Raw genomic sequence first — 27,406 nt, 5'->3', positions numbered from 1 at the left:
ATTGGACACAAAAATTCTGATTGTTATTATAAATCATTATTTATTATAAATATGAATATATACAGTGTATTCGGAAAGTATTCAGACCCCTTCCCTTTTTCCACATTTTGTTACGTTACAGCCTTATTCTAAAATGTATCGAATACATTTTCTCCTCATTATACCCCATAATGACAAAGCGAAAATAGTTAAAGATATATTTTTGAAAATTTAATCAAAATAAAAAACAGATACCTTAATACCTTAAGTATTCAGACCCTTTGCTATGATACTCAAAATTGAGCTCAGGTGCATCCTGTTTCCAATTATAAACCTTAAGATGTTTCTGCCACTTGATTGGAGTCCACCTGTGGTAAAATCAATTGGAAAGCCACATACCTGTCTGTATAAGGCCCCACCGTTGACGGTTCAGGTCAGAGCAAAAACCAAGCCATGAGGTCAAAGGAATTGTCCGTACAGCTCCGAGACAAGATTGTGTCGAGGCACAGATCTGGGGAAGGCTACCAAAATATGTCTGCAGCATTGAAGGTCCCCAAGAACACAGTGACCTCCATCATTCTTAAATGGAAGAAGTTTGGAACCACCAAGACTCTTCCTACAGCTGGCCGCCCGGCCAAACTGAGAAATCGTGGAAGAAGGATCTTGGTCAAGGAGGTGAACAAGAACCCGATTGTGGAGATGGGAGAACCAGAAGGACAACCATCCAGCATTCCACCAATCAGGCATTTATGGTAAGGTGGCCAGACGGAAGCCACTCCTCAGTAAAAGGCACACGACACCCCAAAAGGCACCTAAAGGTCTTAGACCATGAGAAACAAGATTCTGATGCAACCAATATTGAACTATTTGGCCTGAATGCCAAGTGTCACGTCTGGAGGAAACTTGGCACCAACCTTACTGTGAAGTATGGTGGTGGCAGCATCATGCTGTGGGGATGTTTTTCAGTGGCAGGGACTGGGAGACTAGTAAGCGTCGTGTGAAAGATGAACGGAGCAAAGAGATCCTTGATGAAAACCTGCTCCAGAGCGCTCAGGACCTCAGACTGGGGCGAAGGTTCACCTTCCAACAGGACAACGACCCTAAGCACAAAGCCAAGACAATGCAGGAGTGGCTTCGGGACAAGTCTCTGAATGTCCTTGAGTGGCCGAGCCAGAGCCCGGACTTGAACCCGATCAAACATCTCTGGAGAGACCTGAAAATAGCTATGCAGGGACGCTACCCATCCAACCTGACAGAGCTTGAGAGGATCTGCAGAGAAGAATGGGAGAAATTCCCCAAATAGAGGTGTGCCAAGCTTGTAGTGTCATACCCGACAAGACTCAAGGCTGTATTCGCTGGTGAAGGTGATTCAACAAAATACTCAGTAAAGGGTCTGAATACTAATGTAAATGTGATGTGTAGATTGGTGAGGATATATTTCTATTTTAGAACAGTGGGTTAACTGCCTGTTCAGGGGCAGAACGACAGATTTGTCAGCTCGGGGGTTTGAACTTGCAACCTTCCGGTTACTAGTCCAATGCTCTAACCACTAGGCTACGTAACAAAATGTTGACAAAGTCAAGGGTTGTGAATACTTTCCGAATGCACTGGTGGTTGCGGCTGTTGCAAATGTGAAAATACAATCACAAGTTTGCAAAGGGAATGCTATCATTTTTTATTTTATTTATTTATTTAACCTTTTTATCTAGGCAAGTCAGTTAAGAACAAATTCTTATTTTCAATGACAGCCTAGGAATAGTGGGTTAACTGCCTGTTCAGGGGCAGAACAACAGATTTGTACCTTGTTAACTCAGGGGTTTGAACTTGCAACCTTCCGGTTACTAGTCCAACGCTCTAACCACTAGGCTACCCTGCCGCCCCATTACAACTGTATGTCTAACATGAAGATTTTTTTTTTTTTTTTTTACACACAAAAACATTTGATTAATACAAACATTTAAATCAGTCGGCTTCCTCAAATGGAGGGGATGATGACAAGCTTTGCATGGAGGGTATCTGATTGAATTATTCCTCAACTTTTGGCACAGGATAAAAATTTGTTGCCGATTATCCCGAGGATTTGACCAAGGTTGCCTCGCCAACTCCTCAAACCTGATTTGTAGTATAGGGCTCTGATGTGGCCCAACAGTTGAACTAAACTCATGAGGCATTTATAAGTTCTTCCTTCAATAATCAAATGGGTATATATTGTTAACTTAAGTCCAAAAATGGATGAAGCAACTGCAGATTTCCCAAAGATTGGAATGGTGTATTTGGGCTGCTACACTCATATCCATATCATATGGCAAGAAAATTACAGCCAGACTACCTTACAGTAAGTAAGTAGTTCAAAGTCAATACTAACAACTCAACTCACAATCATTACACGTTAGACTGGTTGGTAGGAATGTAAGGGTGAGGGTGGGGGGCTGGAGTCAATAGTAACCCCTCTGGTATAGGGGTAGGGGGAATTGAATACAGTTGATACAGGCTACTGTACCTACAGAGAACTGTTGGTCCCGCTGGAGTGCAGAAGCCTCTTCAACAGGTCGACTTTAACACAGTTCTCCAGGGCTCTGCAGAGCCGGCCCACGGTGCAGCCCACACAGCCCTCCTTCATCCTCCAGCGCTCCAGCATCTGGTGCACCTTTTCAGGCAGCCCGTCACGTTGGTAGTCATGGTCGATGGTCTCCACCTCCACCTCGCTCAGGCCCAGACGACGGGCGCAGCGCTTCCAGTCCTTCCCGATGTTATCTCTCAGGAGATCCAGGTGCTCCTCCGTCACAGCCTGGTCCTCTGAACACAGGAAAGGACCCAACATAAAATATTGTATAACATGAAAGTTAAAGCCCTTTTCTGTGATATTCACAAGGGTTTTTGATAATTTACTGTCAATTAATGATACATACCCATTGACTGTTGAATAATATTATTTATAAATTCCCCATGGTCTTAGTTTAACTATCCAACCAAATTATAACCCCAAATATATACTGAACAAAAATGTAAACAATTTCAAAGATTTTACTGAGTTACAGTTCATATGAGGAAATCAATCAATTTAAATAAATTCATTCGGCACTAATCTATGGATTTCACAACTGGGAATACAGATATGCATCTGTTAGTCACAGATACCTTATAAAAAATGGGCCTCTAATGGGCAACAGGATCTCATCACTGTATTTTTTGCGCATTCAAATTGCCATTGATAAAATGCAATTGTGTTCGTTGTCCGTAGCTTAAGCGTGCCCATACTATAACCCCACCGCCACCATGGGGCACTCTATTCACAATGTTGACATTAGCGAACCACTCGACCACACGACACCATGCACATGGTCTGCGGTTGTGAGGCCGGTTGGACATACGGCCAAATTCTCTAAAACAACGTTGGAGGCGGCTTATGGTTGAGAAATAAACATTACATTCTCTGGGAATAGTTCTGCTGGACATTCCTGCAGTCAACATGCCAATTGCACACTTCCTCAAAACTTGAGACATCTGTGGCATTGTGTTGTGTGACAAAACTGCACATTTTAGAGTGGCCAGCACAAGATGCACCTGTGTAATGATCATGCTGTTTAATCAGCTTCTTGATATGCCACACCTGTCAGGTGGATGGATTATTTTGGCAAAGGAGAAATGCTCACTAACAGGGATATAAACAAATTTGTGCACAACATTTGATAGAAATAAGCTTTTTGTGGGTATGGAACATTTCTGGGATCTTTTATTCAGCTCAAGAAACATGGGACTCAGACTTTACATGTTGCGTTAATAATGTTGTTCAGTGTAAATTTGTAAACAAACAATGCATAGATGAATGGTTTTATGGTACATTTTGTGGTTCCCTTCCTGAACCAGATAGCATAGAACCCCTCTATTGTGGCCAAATGCAAAATCTGTGACTAGTAGAAAACATGACATAGAGAAATAGGAAGCTGATGTCTATTTTCAGGAAGTAGGCTCCTCTTTGCAGGATGTAGTCTACTCTTACCATACATCTGCAGGTTTTCTTTGAGCAGAGAGAGTGAGTTGGGCCCGTTGGAGAGAGAGCTGGCTGAGCTGCTGTATGACTCATGACCCCTGATGCTGAGTGTGTTGTTGCTGCCTATCTGGATCCCACTGGCGTTCTGGATAAATAGGCCTGCTGCAACACACACGCACATGTACACACAAATGCAACGTTTCTCATAAATGCCTTCCTGATTGAATTGCTAGATAGCTGTCATGTTGACTGTGGAATCTACATCAGCTGTAGACTAGCTGTAGTAATGGTCATACTGGTATCAAGCACTGTAATCTTTGTGCATCATCCTTACCTGGGTCTTGTGAAAGTCCAACCTTGGCACCTGAGTTCAGGCGCAGCCCTGCAGTGAGGTCTGGGGCAGCTGACTCTGGCACTGGGTAGGCTGGCCAGGACTGGAGGCGGTCATACTGGGCGTAGGGATATTGCTGCTGGGGGGAGTACTTGCCCTGGCTCAGAGATGGGCTGCTGGTGGACTCAGGGATGTGGCTTGACAGCTGGTGTCTTGGTGTGGTGGTACCGGAGGGGGCCGTAGCCTCGTACAGGTCAGAGAGATGGAGGAGGGGGTCCACCTCCACGCTGCTGGGCTGGACGGCCTGGGTTTTGGTCCAAGACTGGACAGAGGACACTGGGGGCTGAGGGGGCCTGAGGTCTGGGAGGCCTCTGGTGGAAGTAAGGTCCTGTGAGGAGAGGCGCTGTGGGGTGGCAGGGTGAGGGTAGGGGCTGAAGTCCGGCTGGTCCATCCGGCAGTAGCTGCCGAATTTGTGGTACTCGTACTCCTGGGCTAATTTGACCTCCAGGTTTGACCTCGAACTGGTGACCAGTTTGAGCTCCATACCCGAGGGGGTGCTGATGGTGCCAAGGGCCCGGGCATCTGGCTGGATTAGGGAGGGCTCACAGGGAAGGAAGAGGTTCAGGTCCTCAATGCTGGCCTCCACTGGACCAGCTTCTATACGGACAGCCCCAGCACTGTCTGAGCTCAGCAAGGGAGCTGGCCGGTCTATAGTGAGAAGAGGTAGAGGGTTCATTTAAAAAAAATATGAATTCTAAATTGAGATCCATGTGCATTACCTCTTAACGTCGTTTAAATCGTTTATTGGTGAGAATGAGAGATTTGAACGAAAAAGCTAAATACGGGCAAAGATCTCAAGTTCGGGTCTTAGTTAGGGCTGTTACGGTGACCGCATTACCGCCACAGTGGCGGTCAAGAGTCATGAGTGCAGTCGAATTCCATCCATATTTTTTTCTTCACATTTTCAAACAGTTCATTTAAATTTTCCAATGGGGCAATACATTTGGGTGAGGTTTTTTTCTCGCCTGAGTAGCCTTGTTTCACTGCCAAAAAATAAAATTAAACCATCTAGTGTTCAGCGAAATAACAACACAATGTCAAATACTGGAAGCCTAGTCAAATAATTAACATCAATCACATTAACCATTACTCTCTCGCGGGAATTCCACTAACGGTCCGTATGTAGCTAAACGTAGCTGCTGCTCATTCCGTTTGCTCGAAAATGGATAAATGGTTAAAAAAAGTAAGGCCCGCGTCCATAGAGACACATACCAGCTCTACTGGTAGTACTGCTACTACCAGCAGTACTACACCTGCACCTGACGATGACACAAGTTGTTCTGCTTCCATGAGCAAATCCAATGCTAGCATCAGCAATTCTACATTTGTTGTTAGCCCAGCTAGCATGGTCACTGACAGTTGTGAATCTGATGCAGCCGAAGAGCTACTGCCCCCTTACCCAGGAAAGCACCGAAAAAAAGACAGGGGCGTTTAGAAACATTACATGCCAATTTGAAGAATAAGCCACGGGAGATTTTTTGAGCGAGAATTAAGATGACTTTTGGGTAGTTAAGACATGTTTAAAAGCAACAGATACCATTAATAAGAAGGGGCTAGAAAAGTATTATATGGTGAGCTACAGAGTGGCTAGGACAGGCAAGCCCCATACTATTGTGGAGGACTTAATTATTCCTTCTGCTGCGGATATGTCTGGGCCAATACTTGGGGGAAAGGCCAAAAAAACTATATAGACAATGCCTTCAACAAACAAAACTGTTTCACTAAGCATCAGTGACATGGAAGGAGATGTTTTGAAACAATTACTGCTTCGCATACAAGCCAGTGAATTCTATGCGTTACAGCTGGGTGAGTCAACAGACATACCAGGAGCTGTGCCAGGCTCGCCACAGCTCCTGGTATATGTCTGTTACGTTTATGGGGGGTCAATTAAAGAGGAAATCCTCTTCTGCAAAGCACTGGAAACACAGGACAACAGGAGAGGATATTTTTAAAGTACTGGACAGCTTTGTGACATCAAATGGACTTTGGTGGTCAAGATGTGTTGGTATCTGTACTGATTCCGCAAAAGCCATGACAGGGAGACATAGTGGAGTGGTATCGCGCGTGCAAGCAGTTTCCCCCCCGACGCCACTTGGGTACACTGCAGCATCCACCGAGAGGCTCTTGCTGCCAAGGGAATGCCTGACAGCTTGAAATACGTTTTGGACACTACAGTGAAAATGGTTAACTTTCTTAAAGCAAGGTCCCTGAACTCTTGTGTATTTTCTGCACTATGCAACAATATGGGCAGCGACCATATAACGCTTTTACAACATACAGAAGTGCATTGGTTATCAAGGGGCAAAGTATTGACACATTTTTTTAAATTGAGAGACAAGCTTAAAGTTCTCTTTACTGACCATAATTTTAACTTGTCTGACCACTTGCATGATGATGAGTTTCTCACACGACTGGCCTTTCTGGGTGATGTTTTTTCTCACCTGAATGATCTGAATCTAGGATTACAGGGACTCTCTGCAACTATATTCAAAGTGCTGGACAAAATTGAGGCTATGATTAAGAAGTTGGAGCGCTTCTCTGTCTGCATTAACAAGGACAACACACAGGTCTTTCCATCATTGTATGATTTTTTTGTGTGCAAATGAACTCAAGTTTACGCACAATGTCAAATGTGATATAGCGAAGCACCTGAGTGAGTTGGGTGCGGAATAACACAGGTACTTTCCCAAAACGGATGACACAAACAACTGGATTCATTATCCCTTTCATGCCCTGCCTACAGTCCACTTACCGATATTTGAACAAGAGAGCCTCATCGAGATTATAACAAGCGGTTCTGTGAAAATTACATTTTATCAGAAGCCACTGCCAAATATCTGGATTGGCCTGCGCTAAGAGTATCCTGCCTTGGCAAATCGCACTGTTAAGACACCGATGCCCTTTGCAACCACGTACCTATGTGAGAGTGGATTCTCGCCCCTCACTAGCATCAAAACTAAATACAGGCACAGACTGTGTGTGGAAAATGATTTAAGACTGAGACTCTCTCCAATACAACCCACCATAACAGAGTTATGTGCAAGCACACCCTTCTCATTAACCTGCGGTGAGTTATTCACAATTTTCGATGACCAAATGAAGTTTTATATGTAAGATAGCTAAATCAAAAGCAAAATGATTGATTATTATTATTTGTGCCCTGGTCCTATAAGAGCACTTTGTCACTTCCCACGAGCCGGGTTGTGACAAAAACTCACTCATTCTTATGTTTAATAAATGTATTGTATAGTGTGTGTGTGGCAGGCTTACAATGATGGCAAAAAACATTTGAGAGTGCGCTGACCCTGGTGCTAGAGGGGATACGCAGCTGGAGGTTGAATGTTTTAAGGGGTACGGGACCACTGCTCTAAACAATCTGACATCAATGCAAATGTAATCCAAACACTTCATGAGAGCCCATGAGCTCATGTTGAGCAACATTTCTACAGGCTCTGCAATATGCTTGAGAAAAAGGAGTGATGGCCTCTATTAAAAAGAGGAGGATCCCATCAGCTTTCTATAGGCTAGACCTACTATTTATTTCTCTCAACATTGCTAATATTAAGCACATTGCTTCTCTTCACAACTGGAGTATAGCCTACCTGGCTGGCATGAAAATGAACCATGGGAAAAGCATCTTCCAATCGCTATTTAAGTGCATAGATTACATGCATTTTTTCTGCTGCATGTTTTGAGACAGGTGCATGATAATGGTCCATTCTAAATCAAAACATATTCCATTCTAAATCAAAACAAATTTCCCTTATATTATTTAGAATATGTAAAGACAAGATTAAAATCAAGAATAGTGTGACAATATAAGTGTGACATCATTCATCACACTTGTGAATGATGCCCAGCTTAAGGCAAGAAATCATAGTCGCACACCTCATGTAGCCTAGCCCATATGCCTATATGTTTTGATGATACTTGCATCAAAACTAAACTGGCCAAATAACTTCTTAAAATTAAGCACATTAATCCACTTTACAACTGGTGTAAAGCCTAACTGGCATACATGCGCACCGTGCGAGTTTCAAGTTTGAGGAAGATAATTTCACCATAAAAATTCACCTTTTATAATTAAAGCATAATCGCATTTGTGCTAATGGAACATTTGCGCTTATAGCCTACTGCTGTGTGCGCAATGCTACACTTATAATAAGATGAAATAGCATAATAGTTTATTAATAATTTAAGCTAAACATAGTTTTTTTGATGCTATTGGTTGTATTAATTTGGGATCTATCGCATCCCACAACTGTCCCAGACTATGTTTGGAATATTTATTACTCACACAGAATAGAATAGGTTGACTTTTGTACTATGGGGGATAGTAAATAGACAGAAATGAATGCTTTTGCTGTTCGTTAAGACTTCTCATCTTGGTGGCTGATGAAATGTACTGTAAATAGGGACAGTTCTTCCTAAATCTTCAATATGTGCCTAGGAATTGGATAAGGATCCAGGCCGTTGGGTCCCCGATGTGTCTGTCTTTGCTTGTAGCCTGTGAGAAAGACCCGATCACGTGACGGAGAGCCAAGTGAGTGAGAGGTGCTTCGGCACGCAGCTGGGAGAAGGGAATTATAATTATTATATTCAGCCCAAGGGCACAATGGCCACTGGCCGCAAAAGGCACGGATGTTTTTAGGGGCTATTACAGCCACACAAAGGGGATGCAGCCGGGAAATTCAAGGTATTATCAAATACATGTCAAATTGTGAATGAGAGACTGATGAAGTATGTACAAACTGCACAAAAATCAAAGCAGAGCTCATGCCTTTCGTGCAACTTTTGTCAAATCATCATTAGTCACATCATGCAGCCTTAGAATGTATGAAAATATATAACCCAACATTTGTATCACAACTAAAGTTACATAAATAACTCTAAATGAAGCATATAGGAGGCCCTGTTTCTTTGTTAACCGCTCACCACAGAATAGTCATGTGTTCACTCCCTCAAATCGTTTGGAGAAAATATCCTTTCTATTTTATTCAGCTTTGTTCAATAATGCCACAGACTTCTAAGCAAATATTGTCTGCTAAATTAACTAGTGTAGCCCACAGCCATATGGCATAGTCAGATCAGGGCCTAACATAAGGACAACTCAGAGTATGCTATTCTGTTCTTCTGAAAGAGACTACATTTTCTTCATATCATGTTTCTTTAGACCTGTCTAAAATAAATAATGGATTTATTGTGACGGTGTAGGCTATATTTCATGGATTTGACTTTTTAAAATGTAGATGTTCCAAAAGGTCTGCATCAGTGGCTTGTAGGCTATGCGTTTTATGTTAATTAACAGTCAATTAACATAAGACCGGCAGTTATTTGCTTGACAATCACCAGCTGACAGAATGTCACGACCGCCACAGCCCTAGTCTTAGTGTATCCTGTCTCGTAAGATTTTTTTTTTTAAGTAAAAAAAAAAAAATGTTGTCATGCCAAATAGTTCAGTGGACTTTGACCAAACTCTTGGATCAGTGGGCTTAGGCTGAGTATATTAACCTTGACACAAGTCTACACCATGCTGAGACTGTAGACAGTGTGCGGTGTAGAGTTGTAAGACATAAGGCTGTGAGTGGTCTAGAGGTATACGGCCAGGGCATCAACTACTCTTCCTGAGGACGAACCACACCAAAGCAGCCACATTACATATAAAACAAAAGATAAAACAGTGAACTATGTTTGTACTAAATGAGCTAAAGAGAAAACAATACATCATATAACATCCCTACACCACCACATATTCACATCACAAAATATTCAATACCACCATACAACAATATCACTATGTGTGCGTGCGTATGCATGTGTCTGTACCTTTGTGCGTCTCTTCACAGTCCCCTTTGTTCCATAAGGTGTATTTTTACCTGCTTTTTAAATCAGATTCTACTGCTTGCATCAGTTACCTGATGTGGAATAGAGTTCCATGTATTCATGGCTCTATGAAGTACTGTGTGCCTCCCATAGTCTGTTCTGGACTTGGGGACTGTGAAGAGACATCTGGTGGCTTGTGGGGTATGTATGCATGGCTGTCTGAACTCTTTGTTAAGTGTTGCAGTTATTTCAATCACTGTAGTATCTGACATGTATAGTGTAGAGTCATCTGCATACATATACACACTGGCCTTACTCAAAACCAGTGGCATGTCATTAGTAAAGATTGAAAAAAGCAAGGGGCCTAAAAAGCTTCCCTGGGGAATTCCTGATTCTACCTGGATTATGTTTGAGAGGCTTCCATTAAAGATCACCCTCTGTGTTCTGTTAGACAAGTAACTATTTATCCACATTATAGCAGGGGGTGTAAAGCTATAACACTTACGTTTTTCCAGCAGCAGACTATGATTGATAATGTCAAAAGCTGCACTGAAGTCTAACAAGTATAAAGAGGAAGCGAGCAGTCTGGAGTTGTAAGGCGGAAAGCTATAAAGGGTCAGGGCCTTGAAGCCCGCCTCCCGTGGTGCTCAGACCACTCACCTGCTGTAAGGCTCTCAGGAGGCATCGATAAAGATTTCATCTTCTCTACCAGCTCCTCAGGCCCCTCGTACAAGTCCTACATGCCAATGAAACAGATCACAAGATGCATAACATAGTTTAAAATGTGTTATGGACCTTTTATGATAGATGAGGTAAGATTGTGGTAATATAATGAGGTAATCACACACTCACAGAGGTGATAGTGTTTTCAAGAGTTAACAACAACTTGTGAATCGCCACAAACAATGAACCCATCAATATCTTTCACTAAGTTACTGTATTTGTTTCGACAATGTTTTGTGAAACACTTGGTTAATTAAATTATGTACTCATGACAATGCTATCACCTTGTTCACGCAATCAACTTACTCTGAGACCAAGTGAGTCCCTTTCTACATCTGGCTCCAACTTCTCCCTGTAGACGGGCAGGAAGAAGTTGTAGCCCTCTTGTCGAGAAAAAGAGAGAGAAAGCAATTAGAGCAGTCATATTACTAACATAGCCACATAAGAGTGTGTATTAGACTCGTGAATACCAAGGGATCACTTGAATTGACTCGTCCCTGAACAGGCAGTTAACCCACTGTTCCTAGGCCGTCATTGAAAATAAGAATTTGTTCTTAACTGACTTGCCTAGTTAAATAAAGGTAAAAAATTTCAATTTTAAAAAATTGATGCTCGTTGAAGTACTCATTTATCCATTAGGTCCAATGTTGACTTGTGATGATGACACAGCACATTGGTTAAATATTGCACTTGTTTAGAATGTACAAGTTGCAAATGCTCTGTAATACACCTTTTAATACCACGTCTGTACACGGGTGTGTACGCACACACACACACACACACACACACACACACACACACACACACACACACACACACACACGTTCAAAGGTTTGGGGTCACTTAGAAATGTCCTTGTTTTTGAAAGAAGAGCTAATTGTTTGTCCATTAAAATAACATCAAATTGATCATAAATACAGTGTAAACATTGGTAATGTTGTAAATTAATATTGTAGCTGGAATCAGCAGTGAAGAGGCGACTCCGGGTTGTTGGCCTTCTAGGCAGAGTTGCAAAGAAAAAGCCATATCTCAGACTGGCCAATAAAAATAAACGATTAAGATGCGCAAAAGAACACAGATACTGGACAGAGGAACATCCAGGAGTCGCCTCTTCACTGCTGATGTTGAGACGGGTGTTTTGCGGGTACTATTTAATGAAGCTGCCAGTTGAGGACGTGTGAGGATTCTATTTCTCAAACTAGACACTAAAGTATTTGTCCTCTTGTTCAGTTGTGCACCGGGGCCTCCCACTCCTCTTTCTATTCTGGTTAGAGAAAGTTTGCGCTGTTCTGTGAAGGGAGTAGTACACAGTGTTGTACGAGATCTTCAGTTTCTTTGGAAATTTCTTGCATGGAATAGCCTTCATTTCTCAGAACAAGAATAGGCTGACGAGGTTCAGAAGAAAGTTATTTGTTACTGGCCATTTTGAGCCTGTAATCGAACCCACAAATGCTGATGCTCCAGATACTCAACTTGTGTAAAGAAGGCCAGTTTTATTGCTTCTTTAATTAGAACAACAGTTTTCAGCTGTGCTAATGTAGCCGGTGTGAAATTGCTAGCTAGTTAGCGGTGGTGCGCGCTAGTGGCGTTTCAATCGGTGACGTCACTTGCTCTGAGACCTTGAAGTAGTGGTTTCCCTTGCTCTGCAAGGGCCGCAGCTTTTGTGGAGCGATTGGTAACGATGTTTTGAGGGTGACTGTTGACGTGTGCAGAGCGTCCCTGGTTCGCGCCCAGGTCAGGGCGAGGGGACGGACGTAAAGTCTATACTGTTACACTACCATAATTGCAAAAGGGTTTTCTAATGATCAATTAGCCTTTAATAAGTATAAACTTGGATTAGCTAACACAACGTGCCATTGGAACACAGGATTGATGGTTGCTGATAATGGGCCTCTGTACGCCTATGTAGATATTCCATTTAAAAAATCTGCCGTTTCCAGCTACAATAGTCATTTACAAATGTCTACACTGTATTTCTGATCAATTGTTACTTTGTTACTTTAATGGACAAAATTGCTTTTCTTTCAAAAACAAGACCATTTCTAAGTGACCCCAAACTTTTGAACGGTAGTGTAAATCCAGTTAGTCACAGGTGTATGGGGACCCCTGAAGGGTCTGGTTCCTCTCAAGGTTTCTTCTTCACCCCCCTAAATAGTTATATCAAGCTCCTGTTGCCCTGAACTTGCTATTTAGGTCTGGGTTTCGTGAATTGTGCAGTGATATTACTTTGTAAAAAGTGCTATACAAATACAATTTGATTGATTGCCATTGTGCGTATACTGTAATACATGATTTGAAATACCTGTACCTCAATCTCACCACACATATGCACACACACCTCTGAATGTTGGCCGCCATTGTGGATCCTGATGCCAGCAACTCTTCATTAGCTCTATGATCTCTACAGGAGTATCACCAGGGATGAGGTATTCATTCGGACGATCGCCTTTACGGACACACTGGCAGATATGGTCCTCACTCCGAGCATCTGAAAATACAGTAGTCCAAAATGAATTCAGTGCATCTGTACAGGCATTTGAAAACTGAAAACATTCATAAAATGTTTACTATAAAATACAGTGGTCTCCAAAAGTATTGAGCCAGCGACACAGTTTTTGTTGTTTTGGATCTGTACTCCAGCACTTTGGATTTGAAATGATAAAATGACTATGGGGTTAAAGTGCAAACTGTCAGCTTTAATTTGATGGTATTTTCATCCCTATCAGGTGAAATTACTGCACTTTTTGAACATATTCCCCCCATTTTAGGGGTCCAAAATTGGGACAAATTAAGTTGTATATTAAAGTAGTAAAAAGTTAAGTATTTGGTCCCATATTCATAGCACGCAATGAAAACATCAAGCTTGTGACTCTACAAATTTGTTGGATGCATGTGCTGTTTGTTTTGGTTGTGTTTCATATTATTTTGTGCCCAATAGAAATTTATGGTAAATAATGTATTGTGTAATTACTTATTGTAAATAAAAATATAATGTTTCTAGAGTGAGAAAGTTACCGATGCACAAATATCAACCTTCCCAAACACATTCTAACCTCCCGTTATTGTAATGGTAGAGGTTAGCATGTCTTGGGGGTATGATATTTGTGTGTCTCTAACTTTCTCACTCATCATTATTCACGGTCCATTCAGGATAATGCATTATTTACCATTCATTCCTATTTGGAACAAAATAATCTGAAACACAACCAAAACAAACAGAAAATGCATCCAGCAAAGTTGTAGTCACAAACTTTGTGTAGTCATTGTGTGCTATGAATATGGGACCAAATACTTAACCCTCTACCACTTTAATACACATAAGTGAATTTGTCTCAATACTTTTGGTCCCCTAAAACGGTTCGCCCATGAGCGATTAGCCAACATTTCAGTTATTTTTCCATTTTTAAACTAACTGACTGAAGTCGGTTCAATTATTTGAATTCCATTTCATTCAGTTTTTTCCTGTGAGTTCAATGCAGTTTCTCTAGAGATACATCAGATTAAGTCTGAACTGTGAGATGTAGTAGGGAGATGTAGTTTTCAACAGACCAATATTCTTGTTTGATGCATACAATGTGGTAATTAACTACAATGACCATAATCCATTGCGCATCTACTTGTCCGGTCTGTGTTTCTTTTACGCCTGCTACAGAAGAGAGAAGAATGCATGATCGTGAGGTGATATAGAGAGCAGCTGTTGCTTCTCAAGGTATCTCTACTTGAAAACACATGATCTAAGTGATTGATAGTTAGTATTCAGCAGTCACAAAAGAATGCCTCAATTTCACAACATAAACCAAACCTACACAAATCTGAGGAAAGGAATGGCATTTAGAATATATCAATATATGGACGAGCAATGTCAGAGGAGCATAGACTAACATACAGTTGAATAGTATAAAATGCAGAATATACATATGAGATGAGTAATGCAAGATATGTAAACAATATTAAAGTGACATTATTAAAGTGACTAGTGTTCCATTTATTAGTGGGCAATGATTTCAAGTCTGTGTGTATAGGCAGCAGCCTCTCTGTGCTAGTGATGGCTATTTAACAGAACGATGGCCTTGAGATAGAAGCTGTTTTTCAGTTTCTTGGTCCCCGTTCTGATGCACCTGTACTGACCTTGCTTTCTGGATGATAGCGGCGTGTACAGGCAGTGGCTTGAATGGTTGTTGTCCTTGATGATCTTCTTGACATCGGGTGCTGTAGGTGTCCTGGAGGGCAGGTAGTTTTCCCTCCGGTGATGCGTTGCGCAGACCGCACCACCCTCTGGAGAGCCCTGCGGTTGCGGGCAGTGCAGTTGCCGTACCAGGCAGTGATACACAGTAATGGGTGAACAATGAATACAAGAGGGGGCTGAGCACGCACCCTTGTGGGGCCCCAGTGTTGAGGATCAGCAAAGTGGAGGTGCTGTTTCCTACCTTTACCATCTGGAGGTGGCCCGTCAGGAAGTCCAGGACCCAATTGTACAGGGTGAGGTTCAGACCCAGGGCCTCAAGCTTAATGACAAGCTTGGAGGGTACTATGGTGTTGAATGCTGAGCTATAGTCAATGAACAGCATTCTTACATAGGTATTCCTCTTGTCCAGATGGGATAGGGCAGTGTGATGGCGATAGCATCGTCTATGGCCCTATTGGGGCGTTAAGAAAATTGAAGCGGGTCTAGGGTGTCAGGTAAGGTGGGGGTGATACGATCCTGGAATAGTCTGTCAAAGCACTTCATGATGACAAAAGTGAGTGCAATGGGGCGATAGTCATTTAGTTCAGTTACCTTTATATTCTTGGGTACCGGAACAATGGTGGCCATCTTGAAGCATGTGGGGACAGCAGACTGGGATAGGGAGAGATTGAATATGTCCGTAAACACACCAGCTAGCTGGTCTGCGCATTCTCTGAGGACGCAGCTAGGGATGGAGTCTGGGCTGGCAGCCTTGCGAGGGTTAACACGTTTAAATGTCTTACTCACGTCGGCCACGAAGAAGGAGAGCCCACAGTACTTGGTAGCTGGCCGCGTCGGTGGCACTGTGTTATCCTCAAAGCGGTCAAAGAAGGTGTTTAGCTTATCCGGAAGCAAGATGTCAGTGTGACCGCGACGTGGCTGGTTTTCCTTTTGTAGTCTGTGATTGTCTAGACCCTGCCAACATGTTTCGTGTCTAAGCCGTTGAATTGCAACTCCACCTTGTCTCTAATACTGAAGTTTTTCCTGTTTGATTACATTGTGGAGGGAATGTTCCACTCCACTCCATTTGTATTCTGTCATATTCCCAGTCACCTTGCCATGGTTAAATACGGTGGTTCGCGCTTTCAGTTATCTGCGAATGCAGCCATCTATACATGTTTTCTGGTTAGGGAAGGTTTTAATAGTCACAGTGGGTACAACATCTCCTGACACTTCCTGATAAACTCAGTCACCGTCTCAGTGTATTAGTCAAAATTATTATCGGAAGCTACCCGGAACATATCCCAGTCCGCGCGATCAAAACAATCTTAAAGTGCAGATTCCGATTGATCAGATCAGCGTTGCATAGTCCTTAGCACGGGTACTTCTTGTTTGAGTTTCTGCCTAGAGGAAGGGAGGAGCAAAATGGAGTCGTGGTCAGATTTGCCGAAAGGAGGGAGAGGGAGGGCCTTGTATGCATCCCGGAAGTTGGAGTAACAGTGGTTGAGTGTTTTAGCAGCGTGAGTACTGCAGTCGATATGCAGCCTCAGGATATACAGTGGGGAGAACCAGTATTTGATACACTGCCGATTTTGCAGGTTTTCCTACTTACAAAGCATGTAGAGGTCTGTAATTTTTTATCATAGGTACACTTCAACTGTGAGAGACGGAATCTGAAACAAAAATCCAGAAAATCACATTGTATGATTTCTAAGTAAATCATTTGCATTTTATTGCATGACAAGTATTTGATCACCTACCAACCAGTAAGAATTCCGGCTCTCACAGACCTGTTCGTTTTTCTTTAAGAATCCCTCCTGTTCTCCACTGATTACCTGTATTAACTGCACCTGTTTGAACTCATTACCTGTACAAAAGACACCTGTCCACACACTCAATCAAACAGACTCCAACCTCTCCACAATGGCCAAGACCAGACAGCTGTGTAAGGACACCAGGGATAAAATTGTAGACCTGCACAAGGCTGGGATGGACTACAGGACAGTTAATGCAGGCGAATGTGGACATTGAGCCTAAGGGAGAGTTGCGAGTAGTATGCACCAAATCTCCAGTGCTCACCCACAGCTCGGTTCAACCTGTGCCTGCACTCTGGATGGTCCGGGCTAAAGTGGTCATCCAGCCTGGAGGAGTGGTGCCAAGGCTGCGCACCAGAGCTCCCTCCTCCACACACCAGGCCTCCTGTAGGTCTCGCCAGCCTGGTGGGTCCTGTGGCAGCCCCACACAGTCTCTCCGTCTCCTCCCTCCAGGTTCTCTCTCCAGGCCAGAGCCGCCCGTCTGTCCTGAGCTGCCAGAGGCGCCCGTCTGTCCTGAGCTGCCAGAACCGCCCGTCAGTCAGGGGCCGCCGGAGCTGCCCATCAGTCAGGAGCCGCCCGTCACTCCGGCGCTGCCGGAGCCGCCCTTCACTACGGCGCGGCCGGAGTCTCCCATCTATTCGGGCCTGCTGCAAGGGTCCCCAGTCTGAGGATGGCAGCGAGGGTCGCTGCTCCAAAGGCGCCACTTAAGCGGTCAAAGACTATGGTGGAGTGGGGTCCACGTCCCGTGCCAGAGCTGCCACCGAGGACAGACGCCCACCCAGACCCTCCCCTATAGGTTCAGGTTTTGCGGCCGGGGTACTGTCACGTTCTGACCTTAGACTACCCACCCCAAAGGAACTATGTTATTTTTTCTAGGTTATATTTCTATGTGTTTGGCCTAGTATTTTTTTTAATCAAGCAGGTGTCGTTCGTTGTCTCTGATTGAGAATCATACTTAGGTAGCCTGTTTTCCCCATTTTGGTTGTGGGTGTTTAATTTCTGTTTAGTGTTTGTTTACCTGGCAGAACTGTTTCGTTTTCTCTTCGTTATTATTTTGTGTAGTGTTCAGTTTGTTCAATTAAAAAATGACAAACACTTACCACTGCATTTTGGTCCTCCTCTCCTTCCTCCAACGAGAAGCGTTACAATATGGATGAAAATACCCTCAAATTAAAGCTGACAGTCTGCACTTTAACCTCATAGTCATTGTATCACTTCAAATCCAAAGTGCTGGAGAAGAGCCGAAACAACAACAAAATTGTCACTGTCCCAACACTTTTGGAACTCACTGTATATGGCTTAAATCACATCCGATTACTATAACCCCAACAGGCCTATGTAGACTGAATGAGCAACACTCACTTTCAAAGGGCTCCCTGGCAGTGAGGATGACCCAGATGACAATAGCGAAGCTATAGATGTCAGACTTCTCAGAGGAGAGTGTATGGATGCTGTCAAGGTGCTCAGGAGCCATGTAGCACAGAGTACCAGCTGCCCTGGCCCCCCCTCCTCCAGCCCCCATACGTCCTAGCCGGCTCTGCCTGCGAGACTCCTCCTTAGTCAGTCTGCTCCACGTCTGACAGGTGGCCAGGCCCAGGTCTGCAATCTGGAGCACATTTACAGACATGCATATTCATACATGTACATGCATTACGCATATATGGATTTCACACACACATCCATACACATACACTACCATTCAAAAGTTTGGAGTCACCTAGAAATGTCCTTGTTTCTTAAAGAAAAGCGTATTTTTTGTCCATTAAAAGAACATCAAATTTATCAGAAATACAATGTAGACATTCTTAACGTTGTTAATGGATTTTCTACATACAGTTGAAGTCGGAAGTTTACGTACACCTTAGCCAAACACAATGGAACTCAGTGTTTCACAATTCCTGACATTTAATCCTAGTAGAAATTCCCTGTCTTAGGTCAGTTAGGATCACCACTTTATTTTAAGAATGTGAAATGTCAGAATATTAGTATGATTAATTTAAATCAGGTAACAATTAAACATAGTTCATTAGATAACAGTCTTCAAATTAATGTTAAAGTCTAGTCACGACATATATTATACAGTGTGTGCTGTACCTTAATATGAAAATCGTTGTCCACCAGTATGTTTTCTGGTTTGAGATCCTTGTGTATGACACGGTTCTTCATCAGGTACACCATCCCCTCCAGAATCTCCAATATGATCCTGCCCTTGATAGATATCGGCACAGAAACCTGGAGAAAAGACAGGAATATATAAAAGTTGTTATCCCAAAGAGAAAACAGCTCGTTGATATTACACAGACCAAAGTGTGATGCAGAGACCTCCCAACTCTGCAGCGAGGAAGGAGGCTAACCTGTGAGTTCAGGAACTAACCTATAGTGACACTGTAGACTAAGTTAGATATTGTTGTTAATGTAGTTGTCATTGTTTTTGTTGTGATCTCCTCTCACCTGGTCCAGCATGGCCAGCAGGTTGCCTTTAGGGAGGAGCTCCATGACCAGAGAGTAGTCCCCATCCTCCAGGATCACCCCCAGCAGCCTGACCACCCGCTCATGGTTCAGTCTTGTCATCAGGCTGCCCTCTTCTAGCAGGGACTGCTTATTGCCCCTGGGGAAGACAGGGAGGAAGGCTTTGTCAAGATTACCAGTTTGAAAAATGTGTTAATTTGGAGATGTATTACTATGTAATAACTAAGCTAACTGTAGGCTACTTGAGCACTATACACACTACAGACACCCATTTTCTCTGTTTTTATCATCATTTGTGTCACAGGAATAGAGAAGTGTAGCCTACCCATTGGACTGGTTCTTTTTCTGTGTGAACTCATAAAACATTATCTAAAACAGTGGTTACCAAACTGTGGGGTACGCCCGTTCGTTTTTAAAGGAACTCAGTCCGACTTTAAACTTACTCTTGAAAGTTGTAATAGTAGAATGCACAGGGTGCAATTTCGAAATTGGGTAGGGCATCATCAGTTCCTCTTGTCATGTTAGTCATTATGTACCTTAAGAGAGCTATTTATAACTATCCCAACACAAATACACATTAGACATGGCAAAATGTATAGATTTGCAAGACAATTAGCTTTAAAACTGCAACATTTTCTTTGCACCACATAACAAAATGTGTAGAATTGCAGGAAATAAGCTTGAAACCTGCACAATTCTCTCCACCAACAAGAGGTGTGTGAACAGTTTGTGTCATGAACAATGCTGGGCGCATAGAAATAGACGTGGCGCGGGATGTTCCCAAATGCTGAAAGGGGAATCCCTGATCTAAAAGTTATGTTAAACCATGCAAGTAAGTAGCATATCATTCAAACATATATATATTTTTATCTAACTAAAAATAAAATATTCTGAAACAAACTTTACTTCATGGATAGCATAGAAAAATATACGTTAAAGTTGCTTCTTTAAATTAGAAAACAATATGAAACTTTTGGAGCGTGACAGTCACAACACTGGTCATGGACACTGGGGAATCCCCACCATGGCCCTCTACTCACTCATTGCGTGGTGGCCCGGTGTAGACGCTCTTCAGAACCACCTGACCGAGGGTTTTGTGATAGCACAGGTACACGGTACCGAAGCCGCCGTAGTCCAGAGGCTCCTTTTTGATAAGGTCAGAGGATTTCATGTAGATAGAGTCCTGCACTGCAGCCATGGTGGCTGTCTACCTGGTCCGACCTCGGTATGTCCCTCTAGCATTGAGATTAGACCAGCGCATACATTGTTAATAATAAAGCGCAATATCTCATTATGTAAAAGTATCAATAGTTGATTTCAGAACGAACTGAGCAGTAGGCTAATGAGATTAAGCGGCGTTGAATCGAATTACAGAACTGAATCTGGAAGTGAAACGTTACGTTAGTCAGAAATCCACGACAGTAACGTTAACTTCAACACATTTAACGACAATGTTGTCAATTTCTAAAGTACACAAAATGAAGATCCGCATACCGTTTAACATTCGATGTAAATAGGTTATGCCTATGTATGCACTATGATTTAAAAAAAAATGTTGGACAAAACTGTAAATTATAGAGAAATATCCTACTTTCACACTCCACGGATAGTTCCGGGATTTGTCAAACTCGCTTTTTCTTCTTCGACGGGGTTTAAGGGCGGTTGGCATTCAATGTTGTTGGTGCATTACCGCCACCAACTAGTAAGGATAGTGAACGAGAAAAAAAAAAAACATTGCGGGGAAAAGGTGGAAAACGAAATACAAAAATAGACACATCCATAAACAAAACACATAAACATAACAAGTATTGTAAATTAAAATGACCGCTCTAACAATGGAAATACATGTCCTCTGAAATGGAAGGCAGGTGGGAGGTGAGATGTGTAACCATTCTCGCCATTGTGAGGGCAGATACACATGTGAACAACAGGCCATTGAGATAGTTAGAGAATGTATCGTTGTATCTGTGCCATTTTAGAGTCTGTGACAGAATAGGCAGTGCCATTGAGGCTTTCTCCATTTTAAAGTAGTCAATTTTCTTCATTGTCTGATTGCTCCCATTCATAGGAATTCCCACCCAGTTGACTACCTTAAAATGGTGGACGCCCTCAATGGCAAGGTCCATGCTAAAACGTTACATAGTAACAATAATATGCCAACTACTGTCTAAAAATAACAATGAAATAATAGTAATTTTTTTTTAAAGTACATTAACATCATTAAAAAAGTTTTACGACTAATATTAGGCTTACGACGAATGAAAACTACTGCTACAACTAATAAAACAAAGTATCAATAATATATACATATTATACTATGTAAAGTAGTTTTTTTCAAAGATGCCTAAATGCCACGTTCGTCCACTTATATCAGTGCATTCATGACAACTTAACCAACTTCTAAACTTCTATTCGATCAAATAAGACTCATGTAGCAAATTAGCAATTACATTTTTTGTTGACCAAATTCGACACCCTCTCATTGCCCTCCGTACAAAAATTCCACACTTCGTGTGCTTATTTTTGTGGACAGATTTTGGGCAGAGTATACAGTACAGAACCTCTCACTTAGACTCTTCTTCCCTGGTCACAGACCAATCCAAAACACATCCCTACACAGGCTCGGCTATAGAGTACCACAGTAAGAGTCTTAACACTTGTGTTTCTTAATGCATTGTTGGATAGGCACTTGTAAGTAAGCATTTCACTGTAAGGTGTACCTGTTGTATTCTACACCTGTTGTATTCGGCACATGTGACAAATAAAATTTGATTTGAGTCATACCTATAAATTATAGCGGTCAAACACAGAAATGGTTCCAATCTCCCCCCCCCAAAAAAAACATTTCATTTTTGCCATAGCAAATTTTAGAAACACTTAAAATACGGGCTGTATTTTGTGTAGGCTTACCCTGGCGTCACTTTTTGATAACCATGTAAATCTCTCTCGGTCACTTTTATCAATATAGTCGCCTTACCCCCCCAAAATGAAATACTAATTGCCTGCTTATGTAGCTTTCATAAAGAACTAAAAATGCCTGTCTCAACACTGTAAAAAGTGATTAGTTGTATCAACTTAATTGAATTACTTCAACTGGTAACAAGCAAACTAGTTGATTTTTTTTTTTTCAGGTCAAATAAACACTTTAGATTAAATGTAATTATTAGGTCAATGACACTTGTATTATTTGATTACAATCACAATTTGCCTCCGTAAAACTTAAATGTTTTTTTCAAACTAAAATACTATGCAAACAGATGATGCAATCTCTATTGCACTCCACACTGCCCTTTCCCACCTGGACAAAAGGAACACTTATGTGAGAATGCTATTCATTGACTACAGCTTAGCGTTCAACACCATAGAACCCTCAAAGCTCATCACTAAGCTAAGGATCCTGGGACTAAACACCTCCCTCTGCAACTGGATCCTGGACTTCCTGACGGGCCGCCCTCAGGTGGTGAGGGTCAACCTGATCCTCAACACTGGAGCCCCCCAGGGGTGCATGTTCCAGTCCCCTCCTGTTCACCCACGACTGCCTGGCCAGGCACGACTCCAACACCATCATTAAGTTTGCAGACGACACAACAGTGGTAGGCCTGATCACCGACAACGACGAGACAGCCTATAGGGAGGAGGTCAGACACCTGGCCGGGTGGTGCCAGAATAACAACCTATGCCTCAACGTAACCAAGACTAAGGAGATGATTGTGGACTACAGGAAAAGGAGGACCAAGTATGCACCCATTCTCATTGACGGGGCTGTAGTGGAGCAGGTTGAGAGCTTCAAGTTCCTTGGTGTCCACATCACCAACAAACTAGAATGGTCCGAACACCAAGACAGTCGTGAAGAGAGCCCGACAAAGACTATCCCCCCTCAGGAAACTAAAAAGATCTGGCATGGGTCTTGAGATCCTCAAAAGGTTCTACAGCTGCACCATCGAGAGCATCCTGACTGGTTGCATCACTGCCTGGTACGGAAATTGCTCATCCTCTGACCGCAAGGCACTACAGAGGGTTGTGCGTACGGCCCAGTACATCACTGGGGCTAAGCTGCCTGCCATCCAGGACCTCTACACCAGGCGGTGTCAGAGGAAGGCCCTAAAAATTGTCAAAGACCCCAGCCACCCCAGTCATAGACTGTTCTCTCTACTACCGCATGGCAAGCGGTACCGGAGTGCCAAGTCTAGGTCCAAGAGGCTTCTAAACAGCTTCTACCCCCAAGCTACTCTATGTTCATCATATATGCATAGTCACTTTAACCATATCTACATGTACATACTACCTCAATCAGCCTGACTAACCGGTGCCTGTATGTAGCCTTGCTACTTTTATAGCCTAGTTACTGTATATAGCCTCGATACAGCATTTCATCGTCTTTTTACTGTTGTTTTTAATAATTTACTTACCTATTGTTCACCTAATACCTTTTTTGCACTATTGGTTAGAGCCTGTAAGTAAGCATTTATTCGGCACGCGTGACAAAAAAAAAAAAAATTGATAATTAGGCTTCAAGAAAAACAAACTCTTGGATTGGAGTAATTTAACTGAGTTACTTCAACTGGTAACATCTAATTGAATGAAGTCCATGCAAAACAAAATATTAGGTTGTTCAAAAACATTAAAGTACAGTACGACAAAACCTTTCTTTCACAATGACACATTTATTGGACACAACTTGCATGTACAACACAATCTGCATGTACAAAAAAAACTCAACACAAAACTCTTCAGTGTAGTGGTTTACAAGAGCGGATTGTCAGGGAAATAGATGGGAAAGCAGAGTGGGGGGGAGATAGAGATTAAAGGGAGAGAGAGGAGGTGTGTTTTACAGAGGTAAAAGCTATAACCCATTCAAACAAAATCACCTTAAATCCTAAAATAAACAAAAATATTTGGACCAATCAGCACTGAGGTGCAATAGTGTTTGTTACAATGGGTTTTATATTTTGCTAAACAGGTTTTGCAATTTGGAAGCAATAACTGAGTCATCAAGCGATCAAAAACATTTTGTTGAACTATTGTGCAAGCCCATGAAAGACAACTCCTTCAATGTACACAAACCAACTGGTCCAAACTAGTTGGGAAGTGTCACATTGAATACTGATTGGAGACAGGCGCAGGAATACGAAATATATATATTTTTTAATTTCACCTCCCCAAAATAGCGTACGTCATAGACATGATGGGGATGAAGCCCAAAACAAACACTTATATATAAACTCAGCAAAAAAAGAAACGTCCCTTTTTCAGGACCCTGTCTTTCAAATACAATTCGTAAAAATTCAAATTACTTCACAGATCTTCATTGTAAAAGGTTTAAACACTGTTTCCCATGCTTCCCAACAATTCATGAACATGCACCTGTGGAAAGGTCGTTAAGACACTAACAGCTTACAGACTGTAGGCAATTAAGGTCACAGTTATGAAAACTTAGGACGCCTTTCTACTGACTCTGAAAAACATAAAAATAAAGATGCCCAGGGTCCCTGCTCATCTGTGTGAACGTGCCTTAGGCATGCTGCAAGGAGGCATGAGGACTGCAAATGTGGCCAGGGCAATACATTTCAATGTCTGTACTGTGAGATGCCTAAGACAGCGCTACAGGGAGACAGTACGGACAGCTGATCATCCTCGCAGTGGCAGAACACGTGTAACAACACCTGCACAGGATCGATACATCCGAACATCACACCTGCGGGACAGGTACAGGATGGCAACAACACACCAGGAACGCACAATCCCTCCATCAGTGTTCAGACTGTCCGCAGTAGGCTGAAAGCCGGTCCTCACCAGACATCACCGGCAACAACGTTGCCTATGGGCACAAATCCACCGTCGCTGGACCAGAAAAGACTGGCAAAAAGTTCTCTTCACTTCGCGGTTTTGTCTCACCAGGGGTGTTGGTCGGATTTGCGTTTATCGACGAAGGAATGAGCGTTACACCGAGGCCTGTACTCTGGAGCGGGATCAATTTGGAGGTGGAGGGTCTGTCAAGGTCTGGGGCGGTGTGTCACAGCATCATTGGACTGAGCTTGTTGTCATTGTAGGAAATCTCAATGCTGTGCGTTACAGAGAAGACATCTTCCTCCCTCATGTGGTACCCTTCCTGCAGGCTCATCCTGACATGACCCTCCAGCATGACAATGCCAGCAGCCATACTGCTCGTTCTGTGCGTAATTTCCTGCAAGACAGGAATGTCAGTGTTCTGCCATGGCCAGCGAAGATCTCAATCCCATTGAGTACGTCTGGGACCTGTTGGATCGGAGGGCTAGGGCTAGGGCTAGGGCCATTCCCCCCAGAAATGTCCAGGGAACTTGCAGGTGCCTTGGTGGAGGAGTGGGGTAACATCTCACAGCAAGCACTGGCAAATCTGGTGCAGTCCATGAGGAGGAAATGCACTGCAGTACTTAATACAGCTGGTCGCCACACCAGATACTGACTGTTACTTTTGATTTTGACCCCCCTTTGTTCAGGGACACATCAATCCATTTCTGTTATTGACATGTCTGTGGAACTTGTTCACTTTATGTCTCAGTTGTTGAGTCTTGTTATGTTCATACAAATATTTGCACATGTTAAGTATGCTGAAAAAAAACGCAGTTGACAGTGAGAGGACTTTTTTTTTGCTGTGTTAATATATTTAAAAGTTTGTGAGGGTTTTAGATGCCAGGCCAAATTTCTTCAGCCTCCTGAGCGCTGTTGCACCTTCTTCACCACTGTCTGTGTGGGTGGACAATTTCAGTTTGTCAGTGATGTGTATTCCAAGGAACTTGAAGCTTCCCACCTTCTCCACTGCGGTCCCGTCGATGTGGATAGGGGGGATGTCCCTTTGCAATTTCCTAAAGTCCACGATCAGCTCCTTTATTTGGTTGACGTTGAGTAAGAGGTTATTTTCCTGGCACCACACTCCCAGGGCCCTCACCTCCTCCCTGTAGGCTGTCTCATCATTGTTGGTAACCAGGCCTACTACTGTTGTGTATTCTGCAAATTGGATGATTGAGTTGGAGCTGTGCATGGCCATGCAGTCATGGGTGAAAAGAGAGCACAAGAGGGGGCTGAGCACACACCCTTGTGGGGCCCTATTGTTGTGGATCAGTGAAATGGAGGTGTTGTTTCCTACCTTCACCACCAGGAAGTCCAGATGGCACCAACAGATAGGGCAGCCGTGCTTCTAGTTCCTAGGCAACTTTGCAGTATTTTGTTTTTATCTGTTATTTCTTACATTATTAGCTCAGATTTTTTTGGGTGTAATTACATACAGCCGGGAATAACTTTTAGATATCAGAGCAGAGGTAACTCACCAGCATTACAACCAGGAATACGACTTTCCTGAATCGGATCCTTTGTTTGTACCCCCCAGGGAAATGTAACTGATTCGAGAGACTGATCTAAAATACTGGCAGCGGAGAAGAGATATTCGGAGTGGACTTCTAATCCACCACTTCCAAGTATATTACTCGCTAATGTTCAGTCTCTGGATAATAAAGTTGATGAGCTCAGGGCAAGGATCTCCTTCCAGAGAGACATCAGGGATTGTAACATACTCTGTTTCATGGAAACATGGCTCTCTCAAGATATACTCTCTGAGTCCGTACAGCCAGTTGGGTTCTCAGTTCATCACGCAGACAGAAATAAATATCTCTCTGGGAAGAAGAGGGGTGTATGTTTCATGACTAACTACGAAGGGAGGGGGAGGGCCCTCCCCTGCCCTCCCTTCGGCAAATCTGATCACGACTCCATTTTGCTCCTCCCTTCCTATAGGCAGAAACTCAAACAGGAAGTACCCATGCTAAGGACTATTCAATACTGGACTGACCAATTGGAATCCACACTTCCAGATTGTTTTGATCACTCAGACTTGGATATGTTCCGGGTAGCCTCTGAGAATAACATTTACGAATACACTGATACGGTGGTGACTGAGTTTATCAGGAAGTGTATAAGAAATGTTGTACCCACTGACTATTAAAACCTACCCTAACCAGAAACCGTGGATAGATGGTAGCATTCGTGCAAAACTGAAAGTGCAAACCATTTCCTTTAACCAT

General features: G+C 42.8%; 1 protein-coding gene across 4 annotated transcripts; it reads right to left on the bottom strand.

Annotated features, from left to right (window-relative positions):
* Window positions 1-1,861: 1,861 nt before the first annotated feature.
* LOC112226835 (receptor-interacting serine/threonine-protein kinase 1) lies at window positions 1,862-21,059 on the bottom strand. 4 transcript variants are annotated; one of them, XM_024391431.2, is made up of 11 exons: window positions 20,947-21,059; window positions 20,396-20,590; window positions 19,338-19,494; window positions 18,981-19,118; window positions 18,249-18,492; window positions 13,246-13,395; window positions 11,214-11,290; window positions 10,845-10,920; window positions 4,305-5,009; window positions 3,980-4,132; window positions 1,862-2,775 (listed from the first exon to the last, which is right to left on the bottom strand). In XM_024391431.2, exons 2-11 carry the CDS (start codon window positions 20,551-20,553, stop codon window positions 2,480-2,482), a joined length of 2,154 nt encoding a protein of 717 aa, XP_024247199.1. In that variant the 5' UTR covers window positions 20,554-20,590; window positions 20,947-21,059; the 3' UTR covers window positions 1,862-2,479. The 4 variants fall into 4 exon arrangements, with proteins under 4 accessions (XP_024247199.1, XP_024247198.1, XP_024247200.1 ...); XM_024391430.2 differs by having other exon boundaries at window positions 20,850-21,011; XM_024391432.2 differs by having other exon boundaries at window positions 3,980-4,129; window positions 20,396-21,012.
* Between the last annotated feature and the right edge of the window lie 6,347 nt (window positions 21,060-27,406).

The sequence above is a fragment of the Oncorhynchus tshawytscha genome, linkage group LG28 (assembly GCF_018296145.1).
Source record: "Oncorhynchus tshawytscha isolate Ot180627B linkage group LG28, Otsh_v2.0, whole genome shotgun sequence".
Lineage (NCBI taxonomy): Eukaryota > Metazoa > Chordata > Actinopteri > Salmoniformes > Salmonidae > Oncorhynchus > Oncorhynchus tshawytscha.
Note: the sequence above shows the minus strand (reverse complement) of the source record. Positions and strands in the feature narration are given on the sequence as shown.

Bases quoted from the DNA above. Each gene is read 5' to 3' on its own strand.
- LOC112226835 (XM_024391431.2), bottom strand. From the start codon at position 20,553: ATGGCTGCAGTGCAGGACTCTATCTACATGAAATCCTCTGACCTTATC. The intron at 18,493-18,980 runs GTACAGCACACA...AATGTGCTCCAG, and splicing joins ACAACGATTTTCATATTAAG to ATTGCAGACCTGGGCCTGGC. The intron at 4,133-4,304 runs GTAAGGATGATG...TGTGTGTTGCAG, and splicing joins TGGACTTTCACAAGACCCAG to CAGGCCTATTTATCCAGAAC.